Source organism: Serpula lacrymans (assembly GCF_000218685.1).
Source record: "Serpula lacrymans var. lacrymans S7.9 unplaced genomic scaffold SERLAscaffold_20, whole genome shotgun sequence".
NCBI classification, from domain to species: Eukaryota; Fungi; Basidiomycota; class Agaricomycetes; order Boletales; family Serpulaceae; genus Serpula; species Serpula lacrymans.
The window spans coordinates 10,787-24,951 of record NW_006763309.1 but is presented as its reverse complement, the minus strand read 5'-3'; the positions used below and the strand labels follow the sequence as shown (position 1 = coordinate 24,951).

General features: G+C 42.1%; 4 protein-coding genes across 4 annotated transcripts; 1 reads left to right on the top strand and 3 right to left on the bottom strand.

Annotated features, from left to right (window-relative positions):
* Nucleotides 1-1,331: 1,331 nt before the first annotated feature.
* On the bottom strand, nt 1,332-1,743 carry SERLADRAFT_403721 (uncharacterized protein; the record flags this gene model as incomplete). Its single annotated transcript, XM_007324493.1, has 1 exon — nt 1,332-1,743. The coding sequence occupies one exon, from the start codon at nt 1,738-1,740 to the stop codon at nt 1,576-1,578; it is 165 nt and encodes a 54-aa protein (XP_007324555.1).
* A 2,203-nt stretch (nt 1,744-3,946) lies between these two features.
* SERLADRAFT_374946 (uncharacterized protein) lies at nt 3,947-7,096 on the bottom strand (the record flags this gene model as incomplete). Its single annotated transcript, XM_007324492.1, has 12 exons — nt 3,947-4,381; nt 4,431-4,736; nt 4,789-4,959; nt 5,035-5,214; nt 5,265-5,361; nt 5,413-5,574; nt 5,655-5,831; nt 5,966-6,087; nt 6,147-6,320; nt 6,395-6,613; nt 6,671-6,832; nt 6,857-7,096. The coding sequence occupies 12 exons, from the start codon at nt 7,094-7,096 to the stop codon at nt 3,947-3,949; spliced, it is 2,445 nt and encodes an 814-aa protein (XP_007324554.1).
* A 5,226-nt stretch (nt 7,097-12,322) lies between these two features.
* On the bottom strand, nt 12,323-12,923 carry SERLADRAFT_403720 (uncharacterized protein; the record flags this gene model as incomplete). Its single annotated transcript, XM_007324491.1, has 4 exons — nt 12,323-12,464; nt 12,518-12,623; nt 12,682-12,781; nt 12,833-12,923. Coding segments are annotated over 3 exons (337 nt in total), but the record flags the coding sequence as incomplete, so codon positions are not given.
* A 111-nt stretch (nt 12,924-13,034) lies between these two features.
* On the top strand, nt 13,035-13,968 carry SERLADRAFT_480603 (uncharacterized protein; the record flags this gene model as incomplete). The annotated part of the gene is made up of 6 exons (XM_007324490.1): nt 13,035-13,148; nt 13,202-13,245; nt 13,306-13,468; nt 13,519-13,623; nt 13,688-13,810; nt 13,864-13,968. The coding sequence occupies 5 exons, from the start codon at nt 13,234-13,236 to the stop codon at nt 13,884-13,886; spliced, it is 426 nt and encodes a 141-aa protein (XP_007324552.1).
* Nucleotides 13,969-14,165: the final 197 nt, after the last annotated feature.

Below are 14,165 nucleotides of genomic sequence, written 5' to 3'. Positions count from 1 at the left end.
AATAGGCTTGTTCTATCTGATAATGGACAGAGTAGAGACCGATTGGAGCTTTACGCACACACCAGATATGCCAAAAAGCGAAAAATAGGGCAAAAAGTCGAAATTGATGCAGAGACAGATAAGATGGATGGATTGCCACCAAATCAGAGGTATAGGGAACATTTTTATAGAGTAATAGATGGCCCAAATATCACAAGATCCAAGCACAGGATGTGGAGATATGGAATAGGGGGCCAAAAGGTGATCAAATGATGATGAAGGCTCACAGAAAGATCCAGCTCAAATCCAACTGCTCTGACAGGTCTCCTAGGGTTATTTAGGCCGTAGAAGACGATGGTAGAAGTTACAGGACAATCAGATAAGGATTGGGCGAGATATGGTGCAGATAAGACCAAAAAAGCGTCCAAAATGGGGGTAACTTGCAACAAGGAGTTGTTGTTGGAGATCAAGATGAGATCAGAGTAATCTGAGGTGATGGATGAGATAATAAGAGTCCCAGAAGACAATGGTTACGATGGATAAGCAGTAGGACACTTGGATGGTGAGATATGAGGTCAGGAAGATGGCTAGAGCACAGGGCTCATAACCTATTAAGAACAAAGCTTGAAGGAAGTGTCTAGCCACTTGCTGAGAGCAATCAGGGACTGGAACTAGAGTCCAATGTGAGTAACTATATTATTAGAGAGTATGACAGGTATACAGTACCTAGAGTCCAATGTGAGTAACTAGAGAATAGGAAGCATTGGACTCTGCAGTACTGTCCGAAGTTTTGTAAACAAAGGTAAACAAAGCAGCCACAAAGGCGAAATAATAGAGAACACAATCAATAGTGAATGATAGAAGAATAGATAGAGAAAGGAATGAAAATATAGAGATGAAAATATAGAGGTAGCACAAAGGTGCAGAATCACCAAAACTAACAGAAACCAGTGAGGAAGAAACAGTGTTGCACACTAGAGATCCCTGCTTGAGAAGCACGGTGTCAGAAGAAAACAAATTGCCAAAAGGAGTTGGCATGGGCATTGAAGTTGATCAACAAAAAAATCAAGTCCTTGAAGACACAGTGACATGGGGGCAAGCACGGGCTTGAGGCGACGCAAGCCAGGGCTATTTGAAGCTATCTGCAGTTGGTGTTGAAGGGAATAAACGGGTTGCCGGTGTCAGAGATTGCAGCACAAAGCAGTAATCTTGCAAAGACAAGTGGTGGTTGAGCAATCAGACAATGGGCAAATACATAAATAAAGACTGAGGATTTACCAACCTCTCAGCGGGGCCGCCATGTCAAAGTCTCAAGTCTTCTTGATGACCCCAAAATTGCTGCTGAATGCCGCTGTCATGCACCAAAGTTGATTGGTAGCATGGACAGGTGTCAATAACAAAGCGAATATTCGAAAAGACTCGCCTTTGCACCACACAGACACAGTGCCACGTGGAATAGTAATTAATATTGCCTTTTTCGAACTTGTGGCTGATCAGCATCACCTCTATTAGGCAATCCAGTCACGCTCACCTTTGCTTTTCCATTCGGTACTTTCCGCATTTTGGCATTTTGGCAAATTTTTGCGTTGCCACTGGCTACACATTGCATTGCGCCCTCGCTTTTGTCGTTTCCCTTACTCCCCTTCCTTTGCCTAGCCCCACCATGGGCCCCTTCCTCTCCTTTTTATTCTCACCTGACGGTCGTTTCTGGATCCCCATTCTAATCCACTTTTCCGTCACCTCCACCCTCCTCCTCCTCATCTTATTTGCACCCCCACCATTTCTGATGTCACCACTTCCTATCCGCTTCCGTCGCCAATCCGTAGACTACCACGTGCCACTGCTGATATCAGCAAAGCCCTGGCGGCCGGTCCAAATAGGGCAACAGGTCCATCTTCATGACGTCGATCTGCCATCATATACTATCAAAACATTGGCCGCTCGTCTTGCCTGGTTGGAGCGTGGGTTGGTAGTTTTTGAGCTGGAGAAGGTTCATCCCCTTGCGTCGCCCATGTTCATTGCTGTCCCATTCACTTGGGTACACTTATCTTTTGTCCATCGTCTTCGCTACAGCTACACCTATCACACACTGCCTGGGACTCACTTGTTCCAAATTGGAACTACTCCTCTCCCTCCCTCGTTTGATCAGGTGGTCCAACACAACCAGTCCATTGGTAAGGCCATGGAACTGTCGGATTTGGACTAGGTGGTGGACCGGTGGCTCCAGTTTCTTTTTCTTCAGCAGAACATTCATTTACAGTGCAATTATTTTTGATTTTTGAATCATTTTTATGGACACATATTTTTTTAGAATGCCTGACTGACAATAAAGGAACTGTGTTGATACTGATAGTGTTTTGCCTTGCCCTTTGTTTACTGCATCTTCCCATGACATCATGATTTTCCTGCTCTCTTTTTGCTATTGGACTTTACTTTATGGCTGTACAAACCTGTGACATTACTCACAGCATTCATTGTTCTATCTCTTTCTTTTCCTTTTTTTGACAATCTTATCCTGTACTACCTACGCAGAATTCGTCAGCGTACATTCCTTCCTTCATATTCTTTCTCATTCTTTTTGCACAGCTATACTATGCATAGCCTACTTTTCTTTTACTATATAAACCCCTGTATTTTACCTTGTAAAAAAACAAGAACTCCAATCAAGACTTCTTCTCTACTCTCAAGTTCACTACTCTGCTACTTGTGATCCAGTGTGGTCACAACACTTCCCACTTCTACCATTGTCAACTGCTGTCATCGTCACTTCCCACTTTTGAAGTGATTGTTATCCCTTTCGATTAGAGTCCTTCTGAGCACTACAGTTTGTGCATCAGGAGCCTGCTATCACTGGGAACCTCGTCACCTCTTCATCCTTGTCGTTCTCAAACCTACCTTGTGCTACAATTAGCAAGGTAGTGCTCATCTATACTCGTTACTAAGCCCCTATCATCTATAAATTCAACTATCCCTCCTCCTCAAAGCCCACACCTATATATCTCTGGGTTTTACTTTGAAAGATCCTTATACATACCACCCCACGAACAACCAGAGCACCCACTGTTTTAGGAGGCAAAGCCCATAAACAAGTTCCGTGGAATCTGGGAGGATTGTGTGTTAGTTTGTTTTTGTGTGTGGTTTTCTAACAGCAGTTCTCATCATCAACAGCACACAGGAACACACTATAAAGAAGATGAAGAGGGAGTGGTTACCCCTTGGAATGCAGTGAGTTAGTTGGTATACAACAGGAGGACTCGCTGAGTCCTTCCCCATGTATTGCTCTTGTATATATACTGAATACATGTTTGTTTGTACATATGTACTGTACAGTTGCTAGAGGCAGTGGCTGCTGATGTCATGGGGCCTAGCCCGTGTGACCAGCTCCACTGCGTGAGATATTTGTATCTTAAATAAGAATAAAGGCAGCGCTGCGCGAGAAAGGTGGAGTTTGAACTAAAAAGGGAAGTGCCACATGGCACAGTGTGAAAACTACAGTACAAGGTTAAAGCGGAGATTGAAAATCAAAGGAAAGGTCCGAAAATGAAAAGTAAAGTAAATGGTCACATGACTGGTCATGTGACTTGAAAAAAAGTAAAAGTAAAGTAGGAAAAGTAAAGTGTGAGTAGGTACTGGTATGTCAATTGTAATATTCACTGGCAAAGCCAATGCGGAATTGGTCCAACCAGTTGGGTCGGCTAGTTATGTTCTGAGGACCAGGCAAGTTGAAGAGCCCGATGAAGCATCAATGAAGGCTCATCAACATCAAACATTTTGAGACATGGTGGTTGTCATTTGCTGCACTTTTGAGACTCCGGTTCATCAAGTCTCTGCCGGAGTCTTCCTTAGACTTTTTCTGAACAGTATAGCATGGACACAATCATTATATTCCAAATCAATATTTTTATTCAATAATGTGCTGTTCAAACTGTCTGAAAAAGAAATGAGCTGCATCAAAGTTAACAGGGAATCAAATTTGACGTAAATGCTGTAGGCGTAAGAACATATCTCCATCAACCACACCAACCACAAATGAATCGCCAACTTTACTGAAGTCTTCAACAATAAGAGCCCCCCAGATGATGGAATGTATACTGACGAATTCACAAGCTGCTTGAGACCTTGCTCGCACCCTAATTAGGCCTAAAGCCTTATCTTTACGATGAGCCACGCCTGTGGGTGAATCGAACGGCTGTATCATGGCAAGTGGGTACTGCACTTTATCCACTGTACACACAAACAGAAAAAGGAGGCGAGCAAATATTTCGCCATTGACAGTCTGTATGATGACACTGTCACGGCGTTCATGACCATGGAAGTTGGGGCTGCAACATAGATAATCTTGTGCCTCTTGCCAATCGACAGTTGACTCATAGCTAACTTTTAAATACCGATACTCTTTGATCTGTTGTGTAGTGATTAAATTGAAATTTTGAGGGTGGACATGAACATACGAGATCAGAAGGCAAAAATTTAATGCCTTTCCCTTCTGGAAATGGAATTCCATATGCGGGTAAGAAATCTGTCATAAACGTTGATAGTCTCTTGCGAAAGTCTTTGAATATGGTGTTTGTGCAGCTGGTTTCCAATTCTCCAAGTGTGACTGCAACTTGTGGTGAACCAAAGGTGATGTGGTTGCTTATATTAGAAGGAGCGACAGTTTCAAGATTGTCAGTTGGTGGTTCATGGGATGTGTCCAAAATATCTATCTGTGTCCGAATATAAGTTGAAACAAGAGACCAATGGTCTATCTTCAATATCTGCAAACATAAGCTAAGAAAATGAAAATCCAAGAACAAAGAGAATATGTGCCTGCTGTGTCACTTGCTTTCCATTCATTTGCAGTGCATATAATTTCTTGAGGGGACCATGTAGTTTTTCATTGGGTTTTGTATTGTAGTTTTGAGTGGCTCCTTTTGCAATGATGTCATCAAATGCATGTTTGTGTGTGTGGGCTTTTGGGAAGTTCCAATTTTTGGACATCTTTGATGAGTATTCCTACATATTTCACCTATTATCAGTAGCTATTTCCAGCGTGTCAAATCATTTCACACCTACCTGAAGCAACAATGAAAATTTAAGAAGCTCTCTCTGACCAGCATCAATTGTCTTGTCTGTATGAACATCAAATCCTATGTACATAGCTAAATTGAGGTAGCTACGGAGACATTGAAGTAGTAGATATCCTTCTGGGTGATCCTGGCTTTGAAGAACGTTGTGCGAGACAAATATAGTGATCTAGAAACAAAACAATGAGATTATCTTAAACTTCCATCAAGCTGCCGTACTTTTGCGATATCTTCAAGCTTTGAGCCGTCACTGAATGAGATACCTGTAATTTTTTCAAAATGATTGAGGTTAGGCCAGCAAGGGAACAGAGAAGACCTGACATAAAATTAGTAAATAATATTAATTGACAGCGAAGCAAGGTAGTACTGATTGTCTACTTTTTCCAATGCTTTCTTGCTGAGCCCATCAATGGCATTCTTGATTTCACTCCATATATGGTTGCCCCAAAGTCCAGCTGAGTATGCATGCAGAGGGTCAAATGAGATTGCAAGATGAGGGTCAGAATTTGCAACCTTCCAAAAAGATGTTCTGTACAATAGTCAAAGCATATGTAGCACCGGTACATATTTACACGTACTTCAATTGCTCATAATCCATGTTTCTTGTACAACTTCTCTTTCTCCTCTGCATACATCATTCCATTTGCTTCTTGGAATACAGCACGAGAATTTTGAGCTGTACGCAGTGGAAATGTCAATGAAAGGTCTGATAACATCTCTGCTGGCACGTAGCAAACTGGGCATGGACACTTGCTACCAATACCACGTATCAGGGACATAATACACCTGGAAAATGAAAACAGAATTAGTGGGGACTTATAGGATATTCAGGAATGTTATATTACTGCTCTTCATAATCAGCAGATAAAATAAGAATCAAAGGAAATAGCAGTCAAAGTATATGATCAGCGCGAAGAAACTGAAACCCTGTTTTTGAAATTGCAGTGATTGTTTTTAAAAGGATATAAAATGCTTCATGCCAGACGATGCACTTGAAATTAACATAGCCTTGCTTTCCGGACTCTGCCTGGTCTTCAGCAACCTAATAAATCCATTTTGTTCAATCAGTAGTCCTACAAAACAAAGACAGATGCAGATTACCACAGGTAACCACCCCACTACACAACCTCCACCCACTCCATCACTATTCCGTACTGGAAGATTAGCACAACGTGCAACAACAGGATAGCCTTTTTCCGTTCCAAACAATGAAAGTTTTGATTTATCTGCATAAATGATAAAGCAAAAGGGCTTTCCTCCTTCAGGTAGTGACAACTAAATAAATATAGTTCCTGCAATGTTAAACACTATGCTGCGCATGAAAGAGACATATTACAACTAATACATACTTGTATATCCCACCATCTATTAGCCGTCCAAGGTTCATGATAAAATTGAACAAAAGATTCTCCATTATACTTGTATAGCCATTTTGCGTCCCATTCAAAGTGAGGTGCTAAACAAGCATCTTGAAGTAAATCTAGTGCCCAGTCCCAGAGTGGGCGGTAGTATACAACAAAGTCCTTTACTCCATTTTTGTACGGAACTGAAATTGGCTTATCTACAAACTTAAATTCCCAATAAATATTATATATGTATCAGAATGCTGTGGTAGATAACTGCACCGGGGTGAGAGTGCGAGATGCACTGTCCCAAGCACGGTGAACATCTGCATGATTTGTGAAAGTGAAGGATCCCCCTTCTTTCTGCATACATCGGTGAACAAGTGATATCAGCTTGTCCGTTTGTGCTTTGCTTAGTGCCGCTTCCAGCATAAACTCAGCAAACTCAAAATCCAAACGAGACTAGACTGGCCGCCATGGCTCTTTATCCAAAAAAAATTGGACAGCTGATGTGTCTTCATGGCCAAATTCTTCAAAATGGACAGTCTGTTCAGGATAACCACTTTGAGGATAAAACTCAATTTTGATGTCGTCAAGTTGTAACGTGTCAGGTTCATTGGAAAATGAAAGTGAAGGCTCAGGTGAACCTGAATAGGAAGCGCCAATATTTTCTATATGTTGATAAAAGTAATAAATAAGATTCTGCATTGTGGGAATTATTGCGTACCAGTTTCGGTCAACACATCTATGCTCATTGGCAGTTCATCATCAACATAAGTGCGGCTGTCCCACTGAGTATTCAAGTTTACAAAAATACATACTTAAATAAGGAAGTCATACATTTACTATTGTTACAGTATACCGCCTTTCCATAGAAGTTCATTGTTTGCAAGATATGTTTCAGCATCTGTGAAATTTTGAACGTCACATTGTTAATTAACAAACAAATTTACCACTGATGAGTATGTGGAATAGCAATGTGGCGTACGACACCATCTAAACAGTTTGCCGCTGGACCTTCCTGATTCCCAGGTTGTTTAGATGGAGAGTTGGAGTTGCATTCATTATACAATCCTTCTGATGAATTTGAGGGAGCTTCACTAGCTGGAGGAGAGTTCTCAGGCAACTGTCATGGCGGTGAAGCACTGATGTTGAGTTCCCTGCGTCCAATCTGCATGGATTATTTGCTTCCTCTTGAACTGAATATCTTTTTGTATCTAATTATTTACATATTGATTTCATCCTTTCCTACTGCGTGTCTTTTATTCTACCTTACCTACTTCAATGTCCCTTCAACTTCTAAAGTTTTTGTCTCATTCTGCTATGCTTGCTCATCATAATGTAATAAATATTCCGTTCTTGATTGCACATATGCTGCTCCTCAAAGTGATTGACTTCTCCCCCCGGGGGGCCAGGGTTGCCCGGAGGGCCATGCTATGATGAGTTGATATCTTGTAAATAAGGTCTGCACCAAAGTAAGACCATTTGGCATGAACCCCCCTGTTACAATACACAATTTTTGGACCTTTAAACTTCATTCTCCTCTTTAACTTTCTTCTGTAGTTTTCACACACTGTGCCATGCGGCACTTTCCATTTTGTTCAAACTCCACCTTCTCGCGCTGCGCTGCCTTTTTCCTTATTTTAGCTACAAGTCTCTTACGCAGTGGAGCTGGTCACACGGGCTGTGCCCCATGACATCATCAGCCACTGCCTCCATCAACTGTATAGTACATATGTACAAACAAACCTGTAGTAGTATATATACCCCAATAGATCAAGGAGACTCCTCAGCAAGTCCTCCAGTTGTTTACCCACAACTAACTTGGTCCTATCCTAAGGGTAACCACTCCCCTCACTACCTTTATAGCTTTGTCTAAGTTGTGCGCCAGAGTAACTAACTCTTGGTTGTTACACCCCCCTTTGGTGCCAATAACACAAATATTGAGCTCTTTTGCACCTTGATTTTAAACTCAACTGCTCTGATCAAATATGGCTGAGCATCACAGTAAAGGCTAGCTATTGCTTTAACCAGCATAACTCACCACTTAGCTTTTGTGTGAATCGGTAGAGTTGATAGTGAAGCTCTCAGATGACAAATAATGCTAGGTTCAAATTTTTCTTACATCCCAAACAGATACTGAGCCACTGAGGTAGTGAAACTGTCAGCCACTCCAATTAAAACACCGCTACAAATTGCAGACACACCTGAACCAAAACATGGGCAAAAAGAAATGGGATATTCAGAGTCATATAGGTCCAATGTGCTACATAAATTGTCGTAGTTGTGATACATTAGTACGGATCATGTACATAGCATTTGTTCTCTACAGTAGCTGTTTCAGCTGAAATCTTTATGTGCTTTTTCCTGGTGTGACTAGCCACAAAATGCCAAGTTCAAGCTGAATGTGCCGCTCATGGTGCCTTCTCTATTACTACTGAAGTGGGGGGTCCTGCCAAAGGTCCTTACTTCGGACCAGACTATTCTGGGACCCTCCCAGGAAATCTTGAGGCAATCGCCCCTTGCCTCCGTACTTCTGTTCCTTGCTTCTGAAATCTGAGCGCTCATTCTGCTGCCCACATTTACTATCTGCTTCCTTGTACCAATCCACTGGTGTCCAACCGCATCTGTAAGAGATCAGCTTCATATTTGCCAAGTTTCTGGGGAAAATTGACTCACTGATCACTCATCTCAGGCCTCAGCACAAAGAATTGAAAGTCTTGTATTAATGATAGGTGAGCTGTAAAAGTAGCACACAGACTAGTTTTACAGAGTCTTTGGCTACTAGAAGCCTTGCCAGACTATTTCCTTTATTTCCCTGCCCTCCTTGCAGATACGGAAGACCAGCTTGAAAACTTCTGCTTCATCAACATAGGTCCTGATAGATATCTTTTATCTTGGAAATTTCCAGGTCTCATCCAGCCTCCTGCGTATTTTAAGATGGCTTTGTTGTTGACTGCAAGATTTTGCACAGGAAGTGTGGCCTAACTGTAACAACCAAGAGTTAGTTACTCTGGCGCACACAGGAATACACTATAAAGGTAGTGATGAGGGAGTGGTTACCCCTTAGGCTGCAGTGAGTTAGTTGGTATACAACAAAAGGACTCGCTGAGGAGTCTCCTGGATTTATTGGGGTATATATACTAATACAGAGTGTTTGTACTTATGTACTGTACAGTTGATAAAAGCAGTAGCTGATGATGTCAGAGGGCGCAGCCGGTGTGACCAGCTCCACTGCATGAGAGATTTGTAGCTAAAATAGGAATAAAGGCAGTGCAGCACGAGAAAGAGGAGTTTGAAGAAAAGGGAAAGTGCCGCATGGCACGGAGTATGAAAACTACAGTAAAAAGGTTAAAGCGGAGAATGAAAATCAAAGGGAAGGTCCAAAAATTGTGTTATTGTAACACTAACTGCACAAGGCAATATCAACATGTTCAATAATAAACCCAACATACATAGTGCCATAGCATGTTACTATCTTGAGCCATTGGAGGATCAATATTTGTTGAAGGCCTAGCAGTCTTTATTGCACTGCCTTTGCAAGGTTGCACTTAGTGTTGGTGAGGAGACATGTACTTCTGAGTTAATATCAAGGCCTGTTGCTGTGGGATCTTGCCAAACAGAATTGATACAAGTATCTTAAAGACTGTATGACAATAATGGGGTTAATAGTCTCCTTAAACCACTTAGTAATCTGCAGGGTAATATCTGTGGTTGTACAGTGCTCTCTTGCAGACAGGCTTCCCATATTTGATTGACAAGGGGACCGGAGACTACCAGGAACACTAGACGCTGTTTTATTTGGATGGTAATAAAACTAAGTGAAACTCAGCCGCTACCCGAGAGGCTATAGAAACGACTTTATTATTTACCTAAGTGAAACTACAATAGATGTTAGTTTAAGGTGATCTCTAATAAATGTAATGTAACATACCTCAGCCACTGCCCGAGAGGCTATAGAAACGACTGAGGTATTCCTATACTAAACCCCCTACTACTTATAGTCGGAGGTGCTACTTGCTACAGTATAATGACTCCTAGGAGAACAATGGTGACTCCATGGAGTGGTGGCTATGCTCCATGGAGAACAATGGCTGCTTTGGCAGATACCGGGTTTATCCAGTTTTGTCATTGGCCAGGGCTTGAACCTGGGACTCCAGCTTTCATGGTCTGGTGCTTTACCAACTAAGCTACCAAGGCGTACTTGGAAAGCATACTGATTGGTTGCATGCCCGGAAGGTCCAGAATCACTGTACACGGGTGCAAATCCCATTGTGTTGTGATACCTAGCTCATACTTTATTTCCAGTCTATTACCTTGCTAAATACATTATTCAGAATATATCAGACCTTCACTCAAAGTCTGAGTCCATCATCTTGCTAGACCAATAACATCGGATGCCATGACAAAACCGGATAAAACCGGTCTCTGCCAAAGCAGCCATTGTTCTCCATGGAGCATAGCCACCACTCCATGGAGTCACCATTGTTCTCCTAGGAGTCATTATACTGTAGCAAGTAGCACCTCCGACTATAAGTAGTAGGGGGTTTAGTATAGGAATACCTCAGTCGTTTCTATAGCCTCTCGGGCAGTGGCTGAGGTATGTTACATTACATTTATTAGAGATCACCTTAAACTAACATCTATTGTAGTTTCACTTAGGTAAATAATAAAGTCGTTTCTATAGCCTCTCGGGTAGCGGCTGAGTTTCACTTAGTTTTATTACCATCCAAATAAAACAGCGTCTAGTGTTCCTGGTAGTCTCCGGTCCCCTTGTCAATCAAATATGGGAAGCCTGTCTGCAAGATAGCGAGTAGCACCTCCGACTATAAGTAGTAGGGGGTTTAGTATAGGAATACCTCAGTCATTTCTATAGCCTCTTGGGCAGCAGCTGAGGTATGTTACATTACATTTATTAGAGATCACCTTAAACTGACATCTATTGTAGTTTCACTTAGGTAAATAATACAGTTGTTTCTATAGCCTCTCGGGCAGCAGCTGAGTTTCACTTAGTTTTCTTAGCCAATGCATGTTTTCTCATACTATAAACAAATGTCATAATTTGTCACTAGGTACGCGTAAGTTTAACATAAAAGGGATTTCAACTCAGACTTCGAGTGAACGTCTGAGGTGTCTGCCTAACGACGACAGCGTATATAAGGGAGAACCAAACCAAAAAAAACGAAATGCTATCTGATGGTGCACGGGCCACTTCATCTACTAGGCCTGCCTAGTTTGGCGCTTGCGCCACTTTTTTCCTTCATACCACGCTTGTTTCTCTCATATCTCCAACATGGGACCATCCCATACATTAATTAAATCCAATGCGCTATATTCTATTTAAATACTGAACAAAATTTCTCTGCGACAAGGAATATAATCCGAGGGCTCAAATCTTGTCTCTACAGGAAAAAGTAATAAAATGAATGACACTGTTACCTCTCAGGGTGCAACGAACGACTAACTTAACAAAGTAGATACATGCATATTGATATGTACAGGATAGTCCTGAGATGATGGTAGGGAGGGCAGTGACAGAGATATGTAGGATGAGACGACACGGGCGGGTGGTAAAGCGTCTCTGTGATCAAATTGGAGGTTTCAAAACTTCGTCCCAGGTCTTGGGCAATGATGGTAGTGCACGTAGGAAAGCTGTAAACCACACTTCGTAAAATTTGTCTCCGAGTGTCGTTAGAGATTCAACCAAGTTGTCTGAATTGAGCTCATCAACGGCCATCGTAGCCTCTTTCATGAGCGGTATGATGTCTGTGAAAAAGGGTACGAAAACCTTCAAAACAGGGGAAAGTTTGTGTTTTGTTCTCAGGACTGAAGCCTCCAGCATCTGCAGCGTGGATCTTTTATTCGTTTCGCTAGAGTCAGGATCGTCTGCAGCCAGTAATTTATGAAGCCATCGTCCCTCGTCAATCGTTAAGCTTTTACGTTCGTGGCCAATGTTCAACAACACGCATAATATGACCCAGAAGAAAGATTCCAAGTCATCCGCAAATGTATGAAGCACGGGTTGATTTTTATTCCACGCGTTCAGCAAGCGCATAGAAATGAAAGGGAGTGTTCCCTGAAATGATTTTAAGACTAAATAACAGGCTAGCCCGAAGATGAGCTACTTACCGAACGACGTTTCTCAAGCTTGCGATCTAGCTCTCGCCATCTGATTGCCTGGTCGCCGTCAGAGATCACGCCCACACATTTTGTCAAGTTCTTGGTGCATTCGAACCTAGAATACTTTGACATCAATACCGCTTTGAGCTCATTATCAATTTAAGAGGACCTACCGTGTCAGAGGCTTTCGTATTTCGGGCTCTGGTAACAATAGAACGTTACCATCGCTGATATCGCGGTGCAGCCATCCATCCCCATACATATTATAGTGACCTAGAAAGGGAGCATCAGTCCTGAGCGATGTCAAAAAGGGAAAATACTTACCCATCATTCCATGAAAAATGCCTTCTAAGAATTGGTACGGCCCCGCAGCCGTCTGGAGCTTACAGCACTTTGTTTTCAATATCAATTGCCTGTGTATTCTGTTCTGCATCTTCAAGTTATTGCCTTCCTTGCGAGTGTTCACGTCCGCACGTGATATTCACGCGCATACAAGTCACGTGACTTTGCCCTATAGGCGGAACTTGAAATGTCTGTTTATCCTTCATAAAGCTCGACACCTACCGATGACACATATCCCTCGTTCGTCTTTAACCTTGACCTTCCTGCGCTACCCATCAAGGTCTAGTATTCATAACACGTGCGCAACTATCGGTCTGTGGAATCTCCAGCTGTCCTGACTGTCAAAACCAGTCTGTATCTTGTAGAACCTTTGTAACTTGTCCATGGCACCAAAAGTAAGTCATTTAAAACTGTATCGTCCGCCACGATGGGTACTGATTATGTTTTTGACTAAGCCTGCTTCCACCGCCGGAAAGGCTCCAGCTTCTACTGCCTCCAAAGTACCAGCTAAAACGGAGGCCTCCAAAAAGACAGCCAGTAAATCCCAGCCTGCAGATGGCGAAAAGAAAAAGCGTCGCAAGGCGCGAAAAGAGACATACAGTTCATACATCTATAAAGGTATTTAGCATTGCCACTGATCTCATTCTTAATGTTAATCGGTGTACTAGTTCTGAAACAGGTACACCCTGATACTGGTATTTCTAACAAGGCTATGGCGATTCTGAATTCATTCGTCAATGATATCTTTGAGCGTATTGCCACAGAAGCCTCGAGTATGCGTTGCTTGTTTTCCTGCTATCGTATCTGGCTGAATATTGATCATTTTATGATAACCAGAACTTGCAGCTTATTCGAAGAAATCCACCATCTCATCGCGTGAAATACAAACTAGTGTCAGGCTTATATTGCCTGGAGAGTTGGCTAAGCATGCAATCTCTGAGGGGACGAAATCGGTTACCAGTGCGCCAATTTTTCTTTTCGGGACTGCTTGTTACTCAAACTCAGGTTCGCAGAGTTTTCTGCTGGTGCAAAGTAATATATGTAAATTATATAAGCACTTATATCATTCATACAATACTACAGTAAAATTATCAATAATTTGTTGTGTGTTATGCTGTCAGCAAGGGTCACGTCTAAAGTTTCGATCCAATGCTTCTCATCGACATCAATGTCCCCGACATAGAAGGTTTCATGAACGCAGCGAGCGGCGAGACGGATGATCTGAAAAATACTTAGCTTCAATTCAAGCTTTTCTCTCGGGTATCAAGAGGGGGCCAAAACGTTCCAAATGTCTACGTATTACAACTAATAGTAG